Raw genomic sequence first — 16573 nt, 5'->3', positions numbered from 1 at the left:
CTATGTTTGTGTCCTCAAGGATCGGAAGTGGGATTTGAATCCACAACCTTCTGATTCAGAGGTGAAAATGCTACCCACTGAGCAATGGCTGACATTTCAAAATTAAAATACCCATGGAAGAGCTCCTGAGGTGATAAAAAGTGAATGTATTATCGGAGGGGCATTTCCACCTGGAAAACTGAGACGGGAAATCATGTGTTTTGATGATAGCACTTCTCTGTGGAGGAGCTGGCAAGTTATCCCTGGTTACTGGTCAGTATTTATCCCTCAATCATCATAAAAAGATTAGCTGGTCATTATCACATTGCTATTTGTGGGAGCTTGTTGTGTGCAAATTGATTGCTGCATTACCTACTGACAGTGAATACACATTCAGAAAGTACTTAATTGCCCGTAAAGTGCTTTGGGACCGCCTGAGGTTGTAAAAGGTATTGCATAAAATCAAAGTCTTTCTTTTCTTTAAGCCCATCATAGCAATTACAACGCCTGTCAAATCCTTTCTTCCTGCATTGCTTTCCTCTTGTGGGGGACAGTGGTTTGGATGAAGTTCATCAAATCTAGCACACCTTATTTTAAATATCAAAATTTTCAATCTCCTCTAATGTGGGGGTCGAGTGCCGATCAAGTAGCCCCTTTACTCGACATTGCCAACATGACTTAACATACAATCTGACTTCCTGTGCACTGCCACAACCATCCCCATCCATTGAACTTTCTGGGCTTATCAACTTAATATTGTTCTGGTCAGTCATAGCCCATTATCATAGATTCTGCCTTCAGATTTGGCTGGTTCCACTCAAATGTTTATTTATCTTCCACTACACTCCCTTCTATTTATGAGCTGTTTCACTCACCTTTTCTCTGTCTTACGCCTTTTCACAGCCTGACTCAGATGACCTTTATAAAAAGAAAAAAGTATCAAAAAAGTTTAATTGCTTAAAATAATCAAATTCTGATGATGGGACTCTATTCAAAAGTCTAACCTATCTTTACTTCAGATGCTGACGGACCTGCTGTATATTTCCAGTATTAACAGTTTTTATTTCAGGTTGACAGCATATACAATTTATTTTGTTTTTAACACCTAGGCCAAAGTCAGGGACAACAGAGAGGTTATACTAAGACAGCGACTACCAGAGCAATAGACCCTGATGCTTACATTGCACCTTTTCAAAGTAGGCCTGGATAAAAATTTTACGGTATATCGTCATTACAACACACAAAGAATTATGATTAATTTGAAAAGTTGTTTGATGCTCTATCCTGTGCTGTGCCTTGATCATTAAAAAACTGTTGAAAAATGTTTGTCACACAAAGTATCACAAATGTCACATTCAAGAAAAACATTATTTTTCTGACCTCAGGAGAAGCAGAGTATTTACAAGTACCTGCTAACCCTATAAATAACCCCTGGACATACTTCCTTACAGATGATCTATGCTGTTTTTGTTTCAGCCTATCTTTTGGTTTAGAGTCAGCCAGGCCATTGCAGATTTGCTGGTGAGATTAACTAACAAGCCTGGATGGCACCTTAGAAGTACCTTCTTTAAGGTGGTATGGTAGCCAACAGTTGGAGTTGTATTAATGTCAACTGAAATTATTCTTCTATGATAATCCAGGATTGAATGCGAGTTCAATTCTTTTGGTGGTGGGATCAGCAATGCCTTCAAACCAGCACCTCTCAACCATCCCAGGAAAAATCTTCAACTTTCACTGTTTACATAAAATAAACATCACAACTGGCAGAAATCAAAGGGAAGCGAGGTAGGTATAAATTCTCAATAGACTAATTAATAATGAGCCTCTTGAAAATGAGACTTCCTCTTCAAAATATAGATTTTTAAATCATGTTTCACTGAATACTTTTGATGCCAGTGCCTGCTTATAACAAAGCACCCTGCCTTAATACTCGATAACAGTAACATTAGTGATCAATGACTGGGGTATCATTACCTATAGAGGAATGATCTTTCACAGGTTTGTATAGGATCTGTTTAATATAATGCCGCGGCAAAGGTCTGATAAGCTACAGGGATAGGGCTATTCAAGTGATTATGCGCCCTGCAGAAACACTGCACCACAGATAAGGGTCTGCTGCAATGTAAATGGGCAATGGTATCTTCATGTGAATCCATACTGTTCCTTCGTAACAGCTAAATTCTTCAGTTCAACCTTTGTAGCAATGATTCTCAAATTGTAAAATGTAACATGGGCCATTCTCAATGAATACAGTTTGAATATTCCAAATGAAAGTTTATTCCTATGCCGGTTGGCATTGGTTTATTTCCTGCAAAAGGAAGTTTTAAAAAAGAGCACACAACACATCATTTAGAAAAGCTTTGTCAAGACTTGATGTTTAATTTACTTAGGAACCGTAGAAATTACTGTAAATCACACAGCATGTACACTATTCAAAATGGTCAAAGTCACAATAGGAGTAAATATGTTTAAGTAATATTACCAATGTCAACATGTATAGACAGTGAGAAAGTAGAAGCTTTCTAAATCTTTTGATTAGGTGGGCCAGTAGAGGTTTGAGGGCCATTGCTGGAGAGTATAAACCTTTGTTTCGTAACATTTCCATCTAGATAAACAAGACTTACAATCTCATCACCCTCCTTGGGAGAAAAAAAGCGCCCGCCTTCTCCACGCTTTCGCTGCATTGCGTGGCGATGACGTGACTCGTGAAGGTATTTCTGTAAAAAAGAAAAAAAAAGCTACAGGTACAACAATAAATGAACGGTTACAATAAGACAACTTCAACTCAAAAGAATAGTCTACTGAACACCAGCAGATTGAAGTCAGATTTTGGGCTTTGCAGGCTGCTTTTACACACCATAACTGGACTGAGGTTCCCAAGACCAAAAAAGCACTGGAGCATCGCCGAGATGGTCATGTCATACAAATTAACTTCCTTTTCACACACATTATAAAATGCATTTACTTAAAATTATCCGCAGTTACTTTCACATTATGCTATTTAAGTATTCATATGTATTTTAAATTGTCGATTGTGGGCTGGGTGGGTGAGATCCTGCTTGGTATGTCAAACACAGATGATTAGCCATAGTCACGAGGGACCATAGGTATCTCTTGGTAAGAAATAAACAAGTGGTTATATAGCTCAAGGGGAACTACTCTGCACCAAGCACGAGGCAAGGCAAGGAGGCAGGTCTCCATGGACCACCTAGTACAGGGATTGAAGCAATGTCATTGGTGTAATTCTGCAACATACTCTAGCCATTAGCCAGCTGGGCTAACCGACCCCCACTGACAAAGGCAAACAACCTCCTGCACCCTGTACAGTCTCAATGCAAGGCCCTGTCTCTCCCTTGTAGCAAATTACTTGCTTAGTTTACCAACTTAAAGAAACGTGTATAGGGCTAGAATCATTTTCCTTAAGAGCAGAGACCAAGCTTTTGGATAAAGAGGATTTACTTCCAATCACTCTTTAACTGTATCCTTCCCACATTTCCAGTTTTAGTGCAAGGTATCATTTGGAGTAATATTTAACAAGAAGGGGGACATCATAGAAAATCTGGCCTATTGGCAGCTGGTTGGAAAGATTTCTCACAAATAGGAGGCGGCTCATGTCATGTGGAAGGGGGTTCATGTGGCAGCATATACCAGTTGGACTAACTGGCCAGTTTCTGTGCCATCCACAGGTTCCCTGCAGTGCAGAAGGAGGCCCGATTCAATGTAAAATGAATAGAGTTAACTTATTTCTCTCTGCTGCAGTATAGCGCCAGGTAAACTTCAGCCTCTCTAACACTGAGTGGCCAGAAGAGGTAAGATTAAAACATGGTGTCGTTTTTGGATAATTCTAAAGAGCTGAGAGTTTCATTGCTCATGCATTCGGAATGTAAATTAAATAAAATTATCAACAACTGACAATTATTTTTTAAGCAAATGTATGTAGATTCCAGCTGCAAAGAGATTCAAGTTAGTAATTTAGGCATAAAATGCAAGAAAATAAAGCATAGACCAAATAGGCTTTTCCCCCCCCCCCCGTCTTCTAAAATAGGGCTATTAACATGTTGTTACCAGAACATACACTAGTAAAAATATGGCATATAGTTAAATCACCGCAAAAAGGTTATTTAGCTAAAAACAATTGATTACGGTAAAATTTTATTCATGTCAAGAAGGCAGACATAGAAGATAGGAGCAGGAGGTGGCCATTCGGCCCTTTGAGCCTGTTCTGCTCCATTATGATCATGGCTGATCATCCAACTCAATAGCTTGATCCTGCCTTTCCCCCCATATCCTTTGAGACCATCGTGCTATGTTACTTACCCTCCTTTCTTTTGGAATCCGGCCTTCTGCCTCTAGTTTGGCTCTTGCTTGTCGCCTTTTTAAGATTCGGTGATACTGTTTGGCGTTTACATATAACGGTTCTTCTTCCAGTAGCTCTGCACCTGGCAAAGGGATTCTCTGCATAGCTGGAACTGTACTAGCCCCTGGTACCATCTGCATGAGTTATCATAAAAAAGCCATTGTAAAAATTGATACGGTAGCTTACTCTCCAGTATAGATGACTAATTTTGCAATGTTATGTATACTATACACCTTCCATGGTTTAGTAAGTTAGTGTATCCTATGAAAACCAGCAAACCTCAAAGTTGCGTTATACCACAGCCTAGGTGACACAAACAAGAGGTGTTCCTGTTAATTCTATAAGAAATGTAGTACCATTTCCTCAGCAAACCCGAAGCTATAGCAAGAGGCTTTCCAGTACAGCATTATGAAATGATAAAATGCAGATTTATGCCAACAAGGCAAAATATTAACAAGCCGTTGGGGACACCTGTCAATGGTTTGCTGGGATAATGGTATCATAGAATCGCTACATTGCAGAAGGAGGCCATTCGGCCCATTGAGCCTGCACCGACTCTCCGATAGAACATCCTATCCAGGTTCTATCCCCATATCCCCAGATATTTACCACACTAATCCCCCTAACCCACACATCCTGGGACACTAAGAGGCAATTCAGCATGGTCAATCAACCTAACCTGCACATGTTTGGAATATTGAAATGTCATGCCTTAAGCAGCTTGCTCAAGCTGGTATTAGCTCATGAGTAGACTATAAATCTTCATGGACAGTGCCAAGAGACAATAGAGGTGTTAGGAAGTAAGGAACAATGAAAACTGTATACAAGAGAGATTTTCAGAGAAGGTGACATTAATGATTATGTGGCAATGTACATTTTTCACACTACACTACTCATAATTAGAAAACAGAAAAACAAGGGGTCAGTGGGTGGGCAACTTGCCTGTGCTTATAACTCACAACAGGTCTGGTTTACTTTAAGGCAAGCAGGACAGCCAGCACATATAGCATAGCTGAAACTCCCCCATGCCTTCACTTGAAGTATCGCTATATCTTTAATTCGTACATTGCCTATTTAGGTTGACTAATGATTGGATGAGAGAAGAGAACCATGGATAGGAACTCATGTCCTACCATCTTACAGCTTGATACATCTTTGTCACACAAGTTAGAAGATAACCAGTGGTTCAAAATGTATTTGTTTCAAGGGTAGAATCTGATATTTGTTATTTTAAACAGGCCTCGCTATGATTTGAGGAATAAATATTCTGCAAACGTTGCGATCTATTCAGAGGATTGCACCAAATTAGACTTACCATCACCATACCGCCCGCATTGACCATACTTCCAGCAACTGGTAGTGTTACCGTTACAGTGCCTTGGCTGCTATTTGTGGTACTTGTGCTGGCTCCCGTCTGGACAATTTGGGCCCCAGCAAGGCTGGCAGCAGGAATCGTGATCATGCCTGTAACAGGGACTGCAACTTTAGCACGTAACACAAAGAGAAAGACAAGAGAAGACAAAAAGGAGACAAACAAAAAGAGGGCAGAGTGAAAACAGAGATGAGGATTGAGACAGAGAGATGTGAGAGAGAACAGAGGGAAAAAGAAAAATGAAAGGAACAAGATTAATCCCTTCACTTTTCAAGAAAACAATAAATATCTTTTAAACCTCGAGTAAAAAGCATAAATGTAAAAGCAAACTGGCACAGAAAGGTTTATTTCTTTAATAAAATTGGTCTAAAAGTAATGCAAAGCAGAGAACATAGCAAATAAAAATGGTCCAGATTTTAAAATATGTAGCTAATATGCTTTAATCCTGTTGCGATCAACGTCCAATCTCATAATCTGGCTTCCATGTGCGTTTTTCGCAGAGTTTGTGGTCATATATGACATAGTGTGAATTTAGCAATTTTTGGGCTTAAATTTTATGATCAAACATGGGGTAAGCTCCCAATCTCATGCTTTGGGATTGCATTAGTCAAATTAGATACTTTCCAGAGAAGTAAAAAAAAATGAATTGGAGGGTATGTTACCCTGATCCATTTGGCTTAAAACGGTATCGTAGAGACCTGTGAAAAGGCTGCTTGCCTTACTGACTGAAAAAAAAGACCCAATAAAGGACTGGAGGAAGAGACAGGACATGACAGATTTTTGTGGAAATTTAAAGCGAATTACAAGAAACACATTGTATTTTATCTTTGGAGTTTACCAAGTTAAAATTAATAGCCCTATTTGTAATGGAGTGATTTTTGCTTTCTAATCTAAATGTTTATATCCGTTCGCATATATATATTAGAAAGTGAGTAATGGCTTGCTGCAGGAAGCTTGATTCATGATTGCTTTAACTCAGCACATTAGATCGTATTCAGATATTTTAGCCAATAACAAAATGGCAGCTCTGAATAATGCATATAACTCATTTAAATAGTCTGCAGTAAATGTCAATGCTTATCACTTCATCTTTTGCTTGAACTTTTAGAATTCCAATTAAATGTTGAAACTTTTCCTAAATAAGAACTGGAGGAACAGCAAAATGCTGCCACTCCCAATAGTTAGCATTGCACAATTTCCTGTACCCTGTAGTGCGAGCGTGGTCCATAAAGGCTACAACAACAATGCTGACCTTCTCTCCACCCAATCCTACCTCTGACTTTTTATTTTTAATCACTTTTTCCTCACCAGCTGTATTTTTCTGCAGCTAGCTGCCAAGAACCATGACACTACATGGGGTGGTCTGTCCTTCAATTCTCCCCTTCCCCCAAAATGTAGGGAAGCTCCCAGCCTCGAATCAGCATTTCACACTAGCAGTGTGAAACCTTGGTTTGACACACCCACAATTGCAAAGGCGGCGTCGTTATTGTAACAAATTTTCAGTGTGATTTAGAAACATACAAAGCAAGCAAATTCTGCTAGGTGTTAATAACAAGATGTCCTCATGCAAAACAAATGGAGACTCATTAGTGCATTCGTTGATGCAAGAATAACGAAGCAGGTTTTCTTGTTCCTGCGCCTGGGGCTTTTGGGTAGTCTGGAAACAATTAATATGAGAATATCAGACAGATTCCATTTGTACATATATTCCTCGCTAACCAACTTTCCTGTAATTGCTGTACCCAGGAAATCCTCTCAAATAAGATGCAGGGCGGGGGAAAACTGTGGCACAGTTGAGGTGCAGCTGCATCATGTGAGAAGGGCTCGTCACTTCAATTAACATCAAGCTGTTGCGGCAAACTGGATCAGTTGTGCACAGAACCATTGACAGGACTTTCTTGGAAAATTACATCTGTAGCCTCCTGCGTTTCCAACCCCTGGTAACAGCAAACCTGTTCCATCCCATTTGAAGAGATGAGACTGAACACCCTTTGGCCATTTGGTTTGCTGAGCAGAAACAATATGAAAATTAAGGGTGCCACTGACCATCATATTCAATTGAGGAAAGTCCCTAATCAATACGAACTGGATTGAAAAGTGTGAAAGCCAGTGTTAACTTAATTGTCAATTCCAAAAATTGACGTAGTCTAAATATCCGTAATTGCTTTCCTAATGTACAATTTTACACATTTATTCTTTTACTTTTTGCTTCTCATTGCTGACCGCAGTAAATTGTGTTACTTTTGAAGGTGCTCCTTGAAAGAGCAGGGATTATCAAATTTTACTTTTCTATCCTTCACATCTTTTAATTTTATTATTCCTTCTTTTCAAATAGCCCTGTGGTCAAAAATGCATAACAGGTTCTTGTTGTTTTTCTTGAAGACATTCAAAGTCTGATTTTAAAAATTATAAAAATCCACCTTTTCTACTTGCTTTGCAATACTTTACCACCATTCTGATCATCAAACAATTCTCCCCATTAGCAAAGACAACATCAAATCTCAAGCCATGACTGCATTCTTTCCCTGCTCTGTTTATTGTTTGACTTGGGAACAGCGCAATTCCAATTGTATAAAGGTTGACAGTGTTCTGAATTTCATGATGTACTCCACCAAGTAGTACACAAGTGATCACCAATTCATCCATTGGCAACATGGTTTTAATCACTACTCCACTGGCCATACAATGCATTTCAAAGCACGTATCAAGCAACTAACTAATGGAGCCAGTACGTATAAGCCGTAACAGTTTTGAGCCTGTACGTGGTACAAGTGCACTGCTAATGATTGCTCACTCTTATCAGAACGCATGAGAAACTAACATTTACTTACAGTAGCAGCTCATAACACATTTATAGGGAAAAATGCATACAATTCAAATGAACAGCTATTCAAAGAAATATGGTCAAGAGACCCACCAGAAGTTATACAGTGACAGATAGGAAAGGGGAGGGAGATCAGCTGATTGAGTCAAAGCTGTTTACTCATAGCATTCTGATCAATGTCAAAAAAACAAATTCCAACAAATTTGCTCTTACCTTGCTGGAGTATGGTGCCGTCTGCATTAACTGGTTGGTACACAATTGTCTGCCCCTCTGCAGTCTGTGCCACCTGCTGTCCTTGCACTATTTGCTGTTGACCATATTCAATTATGAAAACAATTAAATATTATTTTACCACTGTTCTGAGTTAAACACAGACATTTAAACTTACTTTATAGTTTACAGAATATGCATCAGGGAGAGAGCCTTACACAAGTATTATGGACAGCATAGGGCATCTATTATAGTCAGTTTTAACTTAATTTAAAGTTATAACTTTGTAGATGCCAGTTGTAGTGATGTCAAAGTTTGGAAAAAGTGGGTCAGTCAAACAGGTAAGTAGGATGGAAATTGGAGAGATGTCATTATGCTGACAGTCGATCAAAACTGGCAAATAACTTGGAAGAATTTCTTCTGGCTCAATCTCAATGTAGACATCAGGTACATATTCACATTTACATGTACCAACCGATATGCATGTGTATCATGTAGCAACCGACGCAAGAGCAGCTTCTTCCCTGCTGCTTCAGACTTTTGAACGGACTTACCTTGCATTAAGTTGATCTTTCTCTGCACCCTAGCTATGACTGTAACACTACATTCTGCGCTCTCGTTTCCTTCTCTATGAATGGTATGCTTTGTATAGCGCGCAAGAAACAATACTTTTCACTGTGTTAATACATGTGATAATAATAAATCAAATCAAATCAAATAACCCAACATATTCTTTTTCAGCTCTTCTCTGGCTTTGCATTACACTTTCCATTGCAAGTCTAACCACAAGATTGGGAAATGGTTCTAATATGGTCTTCTCCAAGATTGTTGGGATTGACTTCTGATAGCATCATTTAATAAGTGCTAGAGGACGTTTTACTTCTATTCATCCATCTGCACCACAAGCTGCTGATATCATTCATCTAGGCCAAATGGATTGGCAGGGCAAACAAGTTTTTAGATTCTGACAAGCAATTGCTAGGTGTAACCTTTCTATTTGCACCAGTTAAAACATAAGTTTGAAACATTTTGAGAATTGAAGATTGCAAAGATCAACTTAGCTTTACTTATAATGGGAACCTGTCAATTTGCGGAGTTTTAACTGGTTGTAACTAACTGGTCGAACAATGACCTTTGGAGTTAGTATCAAAGAAGTATTATGTCATTTTTCAGAAATAGCCCAAAATGTTTCAGATACAAATGAATGACCTTGAAATGCAATGAATGCAGGAAAATGTGGTAGCCATTTGGTACATAACTAATTCCCACCAACAATAGTGGGATGAATCACATTGTTAGTGGTGCCAATTGAGGGAGAAATGTTGGGCTTAAAACCAAGAAAATTGCATGTTCTTTTTCAAATAATATCATGGGATTCTCACCATCTAACTTAACACTAAAAGGGGGTGAGGGCATCGTGACTTAAAGTTTCATCTGAAAAGTAATGCAGCATTTCTTCAAAACTGTACAGTGTCAGCCTCAGTTAAGTTTACATGACCTAGAGTAGGACATCAGAACTAATTGAAATGTTAACTCTGTTTCTCTCTTCACTGATATTGTCAGATCTGTTTTTTTTATTACTTTCGTGTAGGGTCTGAACCCAGAAATTAAGTCAGAAGTGAGAGTCATACCAATTGAGTCAAGCTGGAAACTTTCAGCCAAAAAGGCCAACTCTCACCTTTGAAATAGACCGTAGAACTTGGACGGTTCAGATAAAAAGGTAACTAACATTCTTAAGGCCGTTTATTTTTAAAAAGTACATTATAAATAAGAATAAAGTTTAGAAACAGAACCAAAGTAATAGAAACTGAGAGACAACAAATAAAAAACAAAAATCAGGTTGAAACTGGTTTAAGTATTTATCTTTGTCATTTAGGTTAACGTTCATGAGATTTAAGTGGCTTTAATATTGTAACAGTTAAATTTCAACATTATAGGTGGATGCTGAAAACTCTTGATAGCTAACAACACTATTGTCAAAACATAATGTCAGTATTGGCAAGGTTTCAACATGTATCAACAATGTTTTAAATTAGATAAAAGTCTGTATGATTCATTATTATATGGAAATACGGCAGCTCAATTGGATTTGTAATTCTAGGTATACAATAAAAGAGACAAAGTGAAAATGGAATGGTGAGTTGCCAATTTCCACACTCATACACCTCTCAAGTCAGAGTGGTATTGTAGTAGGTAAGTTGTTAGAAGGTATTCTGAGAGACAGGATCTACAGGTATTTAGAGATGCAAGGACTGATTAGGGACAGTCAGCATGGCTTTGTGAGTAGGAAAGTATGTCTCGCAAATTTGATTTGAGTTTTTTGAAGGGGCAACCAAGTAGGTAGATGAGGACAATGCAGTCGATGTTGTCTACATGTACTTTAGCAAGGCCTTTGACAACGCATCGCACGGTAGGTTGTTGCATAAATCTCACGGGATCCAGGGTGAGGTAGCCAATTGGATACAAAATTGGCTTGGTGACAGAAGTTAGAGGGTGGTTGTAGAGGGTTGTTTTTCAAACTGGAGGCCTGTGACCAGAGGCGTGCCTCAGGAATCGGTGCTGGGTCCACCGTTATTTGATATTTATATCAATGATTTGGATGAGAATATAGGATATATGTTTGGTAATTTTGACACCAAGATTGGTGGCATAGTGGACAGTGAAGAAGGTTATCTAGGATTGCAATGGGATCTTGATCAATTGGGCCAGTAGGTTGATGAATGGCAGATGGAGTTAAGTTTAGATAAATGCGAGGTGATGCATTTTGGTAGATCGAACCAGGGCAGGATTTACTCAGTTAATGGTACAGCGTTGGGGAGCGTTATAGAATTAAAAGATTTAGGGGTATAGTTTCATAGCTCCTTGAAAGTGGAGTCACTGGTGGACAGGGTGGTGAAGAAGGCATTCGACATGCTTCGTTTCATTGGTCAGAACATTGAATACAGGAGTTGGGATGTCTTGTTGAAGTTGTACAAGACATTGGTACGGCCACACATGGAATACTGTGTACAGCTCTGGACACCCTATTATAGAAAGGATATTATTAAACTAGAAAGAGTTCAGAAAAGATTTATTAGGATGTTACCAGGACTTGAGAGTTTGAGTTATAAGGAGGGGCTGAATAGACTGAGACTTTTTTCCCTGGAGCATAGGAGGCTTAGGGGTGATCTTATCGAGGTCTATAAAATAATGAGGGGCATAGATAATGTAGTCAACATCTTTTCCCAAAGGTAGGGGAGTCTAAAACTAGAGGGCATAGGTTTAAGGTGAGAGGGGAACGATATAAAAGGGTCCAGAGGGGCAATTTTTTCACATTGAGGGTGGTGACTAGCTAGAATGAGCTGCCAGAGGTAGTAGTAGAGACGGGTACAATTGTCTTTTAAAAAGCATTTAGACAGTTACAAGGGTAAGATTTGTACAGAGGTATATGGGCCAAATGCGGGCAACTGGGACTAGCTTAATGGTAAAAACTGGGTGACATGGAGAAGTGCGTCTGAAGAGCCTGTTTCCATGCTGTAACCTCTAAGGCTTTTGTCTAAACAGGAATTATGTAATGAGGTATGAGAAATTAAATGGGTAACTGCATTGGCCATGCTAAATTCTTCCTCAGTAAAGCCGAACAAGTGCCGGGGTGTGGTGACTAGGGAATTTTCAGTTATCTCATTGCAGTGTTAATGTAAGTCTACTTGTGACAATAATAAATCAATAAACATGGTCTCAAAAATTGTGACCATGCCAATGATCATCAATTGTTGTAAAAACCCTAATTCACTAATGCCCTCTAAACTACATGTGACTCCAGATCCACAGTAATGTGGTTTACTCTTAACTGCCCTCTGAAACAACCTAGCAAGCCACTCTGTTCGAAGGCAATTATGGATGGGCAACAAATACTTGCCAGCGATGCCCACATCCCACAAAAGAATTTTTAAAATATGGACAGTAAGCAGAATTTGGATTACTTCTAGGAATGATCAGTGATCTTGGTCAGTGGTAGCACCCTTGCCTCTGTGGGTGTGACTCCCATGCCAAGACTTGAGCACAAAATCTAGGCCAACAATTGGTGCACTGTTGAGGAAGTGCTGCACTGCTGAATGTGATGTTTGTATTGTAGTGGTTTTATGATAAACAGATGCCCTCCCATTCGTTTGAAATGGACATGAGTCCTTTTATGGCCAATATTTTGTCCTCCAACCAAACACTAAAGCTGATTATTTGGTGATTATTACACTGTTGTTTGTGGCACCTTGCCATGTGCAACATTAGTTGCACCCTTTCCTACATTACAACAGTGACGAAACTTCAGAAAATTGGCTGTGAAGTGCTTTGGGATTTCCTGAATTTACGATATATGTAAATGCAAGTCTTTCTTTTGAACTGGGCAGTCAGCTTTAAAAAAAATGCGTGCATATGCAAAGCTGTTTTATAAAAGTAATTCTGGACTGGGCAACAGCTGGCAGTTCTATGCCATCTAGTGTCCAACCACAAGAAATCTTGGAATGAGAAAAGTTAATTTCCACAATCAATCCTATTCCTTCCCAATGTAAATATCTCCTGCACTATCCACCTCCCCACCTGACCACATCTTGGAAACATAAGGCACAGATTGTGGCCATTCAGCCCAATCTGCCTGTACTGCTTCATTAAGTAACTACCAATTAGTCCCAGCGCCCCACTCATTCCCCAGAGCCCTACAAATGTTTCTTTTTTATGTATATATCCAATTCTCTTTCAGTACCGAGGTAACTCACCTGTGTTTGTCCTGCTGTCACAGCTGCCTGAGGCTGTTGAATAATAATTTGTTGCGCTTGACCTTGTTGGTTCTGAACCTGAACAGCCTGCCCACTTTGTAGCTGGAGTTGACTTGGTTGAACCAGCTGGATCTAAAAAGAATGCACAAACAGTCCATATTTGTGACTGCAAATTATATGAAGATGCAATCATTCCTTGCGGGGGTTAGAACAAGCTGAGTTAGGATAAGCTGGAAAGTCCTTTAAATTCTTCACTACTGGCAAATCATATCAAAGATTCTCTTATAAACAGCAAGTTACAGGATACACTCCTCAAGGATATATTAACAGGATCCTCTACTGGATAGCAGAGTGAACTGAGCTACCTTTGCTTTCAGTGACTATTGTTTTTTTTAAAACGGAGCAAGAAAAAGCATCCCGGTTGTCAAGGAGATCATTGCTGCAGGCGGCCTTATTCACTGATTCCCTTTACCTCAAAGTTCCCATCTATCATCACAATGTTCCAAATTGAAGTTCTCAATATTCAGGATGGCACTCAAGGTTATGCTTATAAAAAAACAATTTAACTAGTCAACAGCCCAATAAAAACAAACTTAGTTCCATCTAATCTGGTCCACTGCGCCTGTGCTGCCTCTCCGGAATAGCCACCAATCAGTCCCAAACCCCCGCACCTTTTCCAAAGTCCTGCAAATACCTCTTTACTTGTCACTCTTCCTTCACGATGCTTCTTAAAACCTACCTTTTAGGTCAGGTTTTTGCTCACCTGTCCAAATATCGTGTATTGTGAAATTCTGTTTGATAATGCTCTTATGAGATGTCTTGGAATATTTTATTACTTTAAAGATGGTGTATAGATGGAAGTTGTTAACAGGGGTGCAAAATTATGTATTTATAGAATAGCCAATTTATTAAGCAAAGTAAACCCAACAATCCCGAAATATGTTCACTGCGGTTAGTTACTGCTTGCCCATGTAATCTATCAGGTGACATGACAGAAAATTAAATTATCATATCAAGGAACTATTACAACAGCCTCTGTTTGGAAAGCCAATTCAGATGTCATTATTATACCTATATATATAACAAAACAATTTCCTTAATCCTCCCTTGAAAATGCAGTCTCTTGCTTACAGACAGTGGTAACCTTCTTATGGGACTTTTACCTCACTGACCATTCTTTATGTGTGAACAGTGAGTGTTGCCAGGCTGTTCAACATACAATGATCATTACTGAGCCTAAGGCCATCCTGACATAGCATCTACAGCAAGTGTATTTTCCATCAGGTGTCATCGGAAAGAAATCAGAGCACATACCCCTGGCTGATTTTAAACTTTCAGAAGTGGAGACTTCTACTGAATTATATTATTTATCACCTGCTGAGGTTGACCAACTCAGCACAGGGTAGGAATCAAACCTAATCGGAATAGCTTAGTATACCCATACACAATATAGGAATAATAGTTGTAGATCAATACAACAGAAATGTTAACCCTAAATCAACAAAATTAAGAGAGAGAGAGGAGAAAAGAGATTCTTTTAGGAGAAAGAACTATATGCTGACCTGTTGTATACCTTGTCCTCCGGAGACAGGAACCTGCATAATTGTCTGCCCCTGACCTGTAGGTACTGCCTGAACCATGATTGGCTGACCAGTGGATGTGATTAGCTGACCACCACTAACTTGGACCATTAATGGCTGACTCTAGACCAATGAACAATAGAGAGGGATAACACAGAAGATAAAAATAGATTAGTACTGTCTTACATATACAAAAATGCATTACATATATACAACACCCAAATAATTTTCAATGTCACAATCAGTACAATAAAATCTGAAGTTCTATTTTCCCTTTGCAGTTTTCTCCTAAAGGTTCTGATCATGATGAAAGGCAGGAACAGTTGTCCACTTTAACCACTCCCAAGTGCTCAGTTTTTAAGCAATGGATGCTGGCTTGATCCTTGAGGAAATCAAAAACAAACTCGATCCTTAAATCAAAGTTGAGACAGACAACTTCTAGCAGGAGTTTCTGCACAGCAGCCAAAAAAGAGGAATCCAGACATACTGAGGCTAAATGCTGTCTGAATTCCAAACTGGTATGATACGGCTTGCAAACTGGCAGCATGAGCCATACAGCAAATAGCTAATCTTGCGGTTGATTTGGAGAAAGGACAGGGAAAAGTATTTTAAAAAGGCAGGCTATTCTTACATTCCACCTGAATCCTGGCAGTAGAGTACAATCTGTAAATACAAATCGTATGCACAAACGGAAGTATTTGACCCATTTGATTCATACCTGTTGTTGAATCTGTCCCTGAACCACGATCTGTTCAGTCGAATTGCTGTTATTTGCCGTGTACTGTTCCATTATTAACTTGAATATGCAAGAAGCTTCTTGGCAGAATGTTGTTCAAATTGAACAAAACCTAAAAGAAAGTTAGAGCAATAAATAGATTCTAATTCATTTTGAAAACCCAGTTATATATACTGCACAAATATTCTAGAATTATCACAATACTATGTTGTAGGTAAGACAGGATACAGGTTGGATAGAGTTCAATACATAAATATGCACAAATACACCCAACCAAACATTATGGGAAGGGGCCTGACAAAGGAGGTCACACTACGAAAATATCCTTTCTCCCCCCATCTCCTTAATATTTTGATTATTACTGGATGCTCAAATTCTGTACAAATTGCAACTTAAATGAAGTCTTGTACAACACCTCCTGGTTATTGTATTCCTTCCCTAGGCCTCCCAGCCTAAAGAGTCGTCATGTAGAAAGGTGGTCATGGTCAAAGACCAGCCAGCAAGCAGGCACAAGTTTCTCAGGCTAGTGTTCGTGACTTGAATATCTTCAGCTGCTTCATCAATGAGCTTCCCTCCAATCTAAGACCAGAATTGGGTCCGTGCACCGACTATTCCAGTGTTCAGCTCAATTCAAACCTCTCAGATAATGAAGCAGCCCATGCCATCTTGCAGCAGGATTTAGACAACAGCAGGCTTGGGCTGACAAATGACATTCATCATTTTTATATACTCTTTAATGGTATGTGGGCATCACTGGCATAGCC

At 39.2% G+C, this 16573-nt stretch overlaps 1 protein-coding gene across 9 annotated transcripts in view; it reads right to left on the bottom strand.

Annotated features, from left to right (window-relative positions):
• The window catches only part of LOC144511792 (nuclear transcription factor Y subunit alpha-like), a 49273-nt gene that overhangs the window by 10591 nt on the left and 22109 nt on the right, over positions 1–16573 (bottom strand). For 2 of the 9 annotated variants that reach the window (XM_078242124.1, XM_078242123.1), the window contains exons 2-8: positions 15792–15921; positions 15056–15196; positions 13494–13625; positions 8746–8839; positions 5652–5818; positions 4297–4470; positions 2604–2696 (exon numbers count right to left, since the gene is read on the bottom strand). In XM_078242124.1, coding sequence (XP_078098250.1) covers positions 2604–2696; positions 4297–4470; positions 5652–5818; positions 8746–8839; positions 13494–13625; positions 15056–15196; positions 15792–15863 — 873 coding nt within the window. In that variant the 5' untranslated portion in view covers positions 15864–15921. Of the gene's footprint in view, positions 1–854; positions 898–2242; positions 2697–4296; positions 4471–5651; positions 5819–8745; positions 8840–13493; positions 13626–15055; positions 15197–15791; positions 15922–16573 lie in introns of those variants that run through there. The other 7 variants (XR_013500912.1, XR_013500911.1, XM_078242126.1 and 4 more) reach the window with 7 other exon arrangements.

This window comes from Mustelus asterias, chromosome 25 (genome assembly GCF_964213995.1).
Source record: "Mustelus asterias chromosome 25, sMusAst1.hap1.1, whole genome shotgun sequence".
In the NCBI taxonomy this organism is placed as follows: Eukaryota; Metazoa; Chordata; class Chondrichthyes; order Carcharhiniformes; family Triakidae; genus Mustelus; species Mustelus asterias.
Note: the sequence above shows the minus strand (reverse complement) of the source record. Positions and strands in the feature narration are given on the sequence as shown.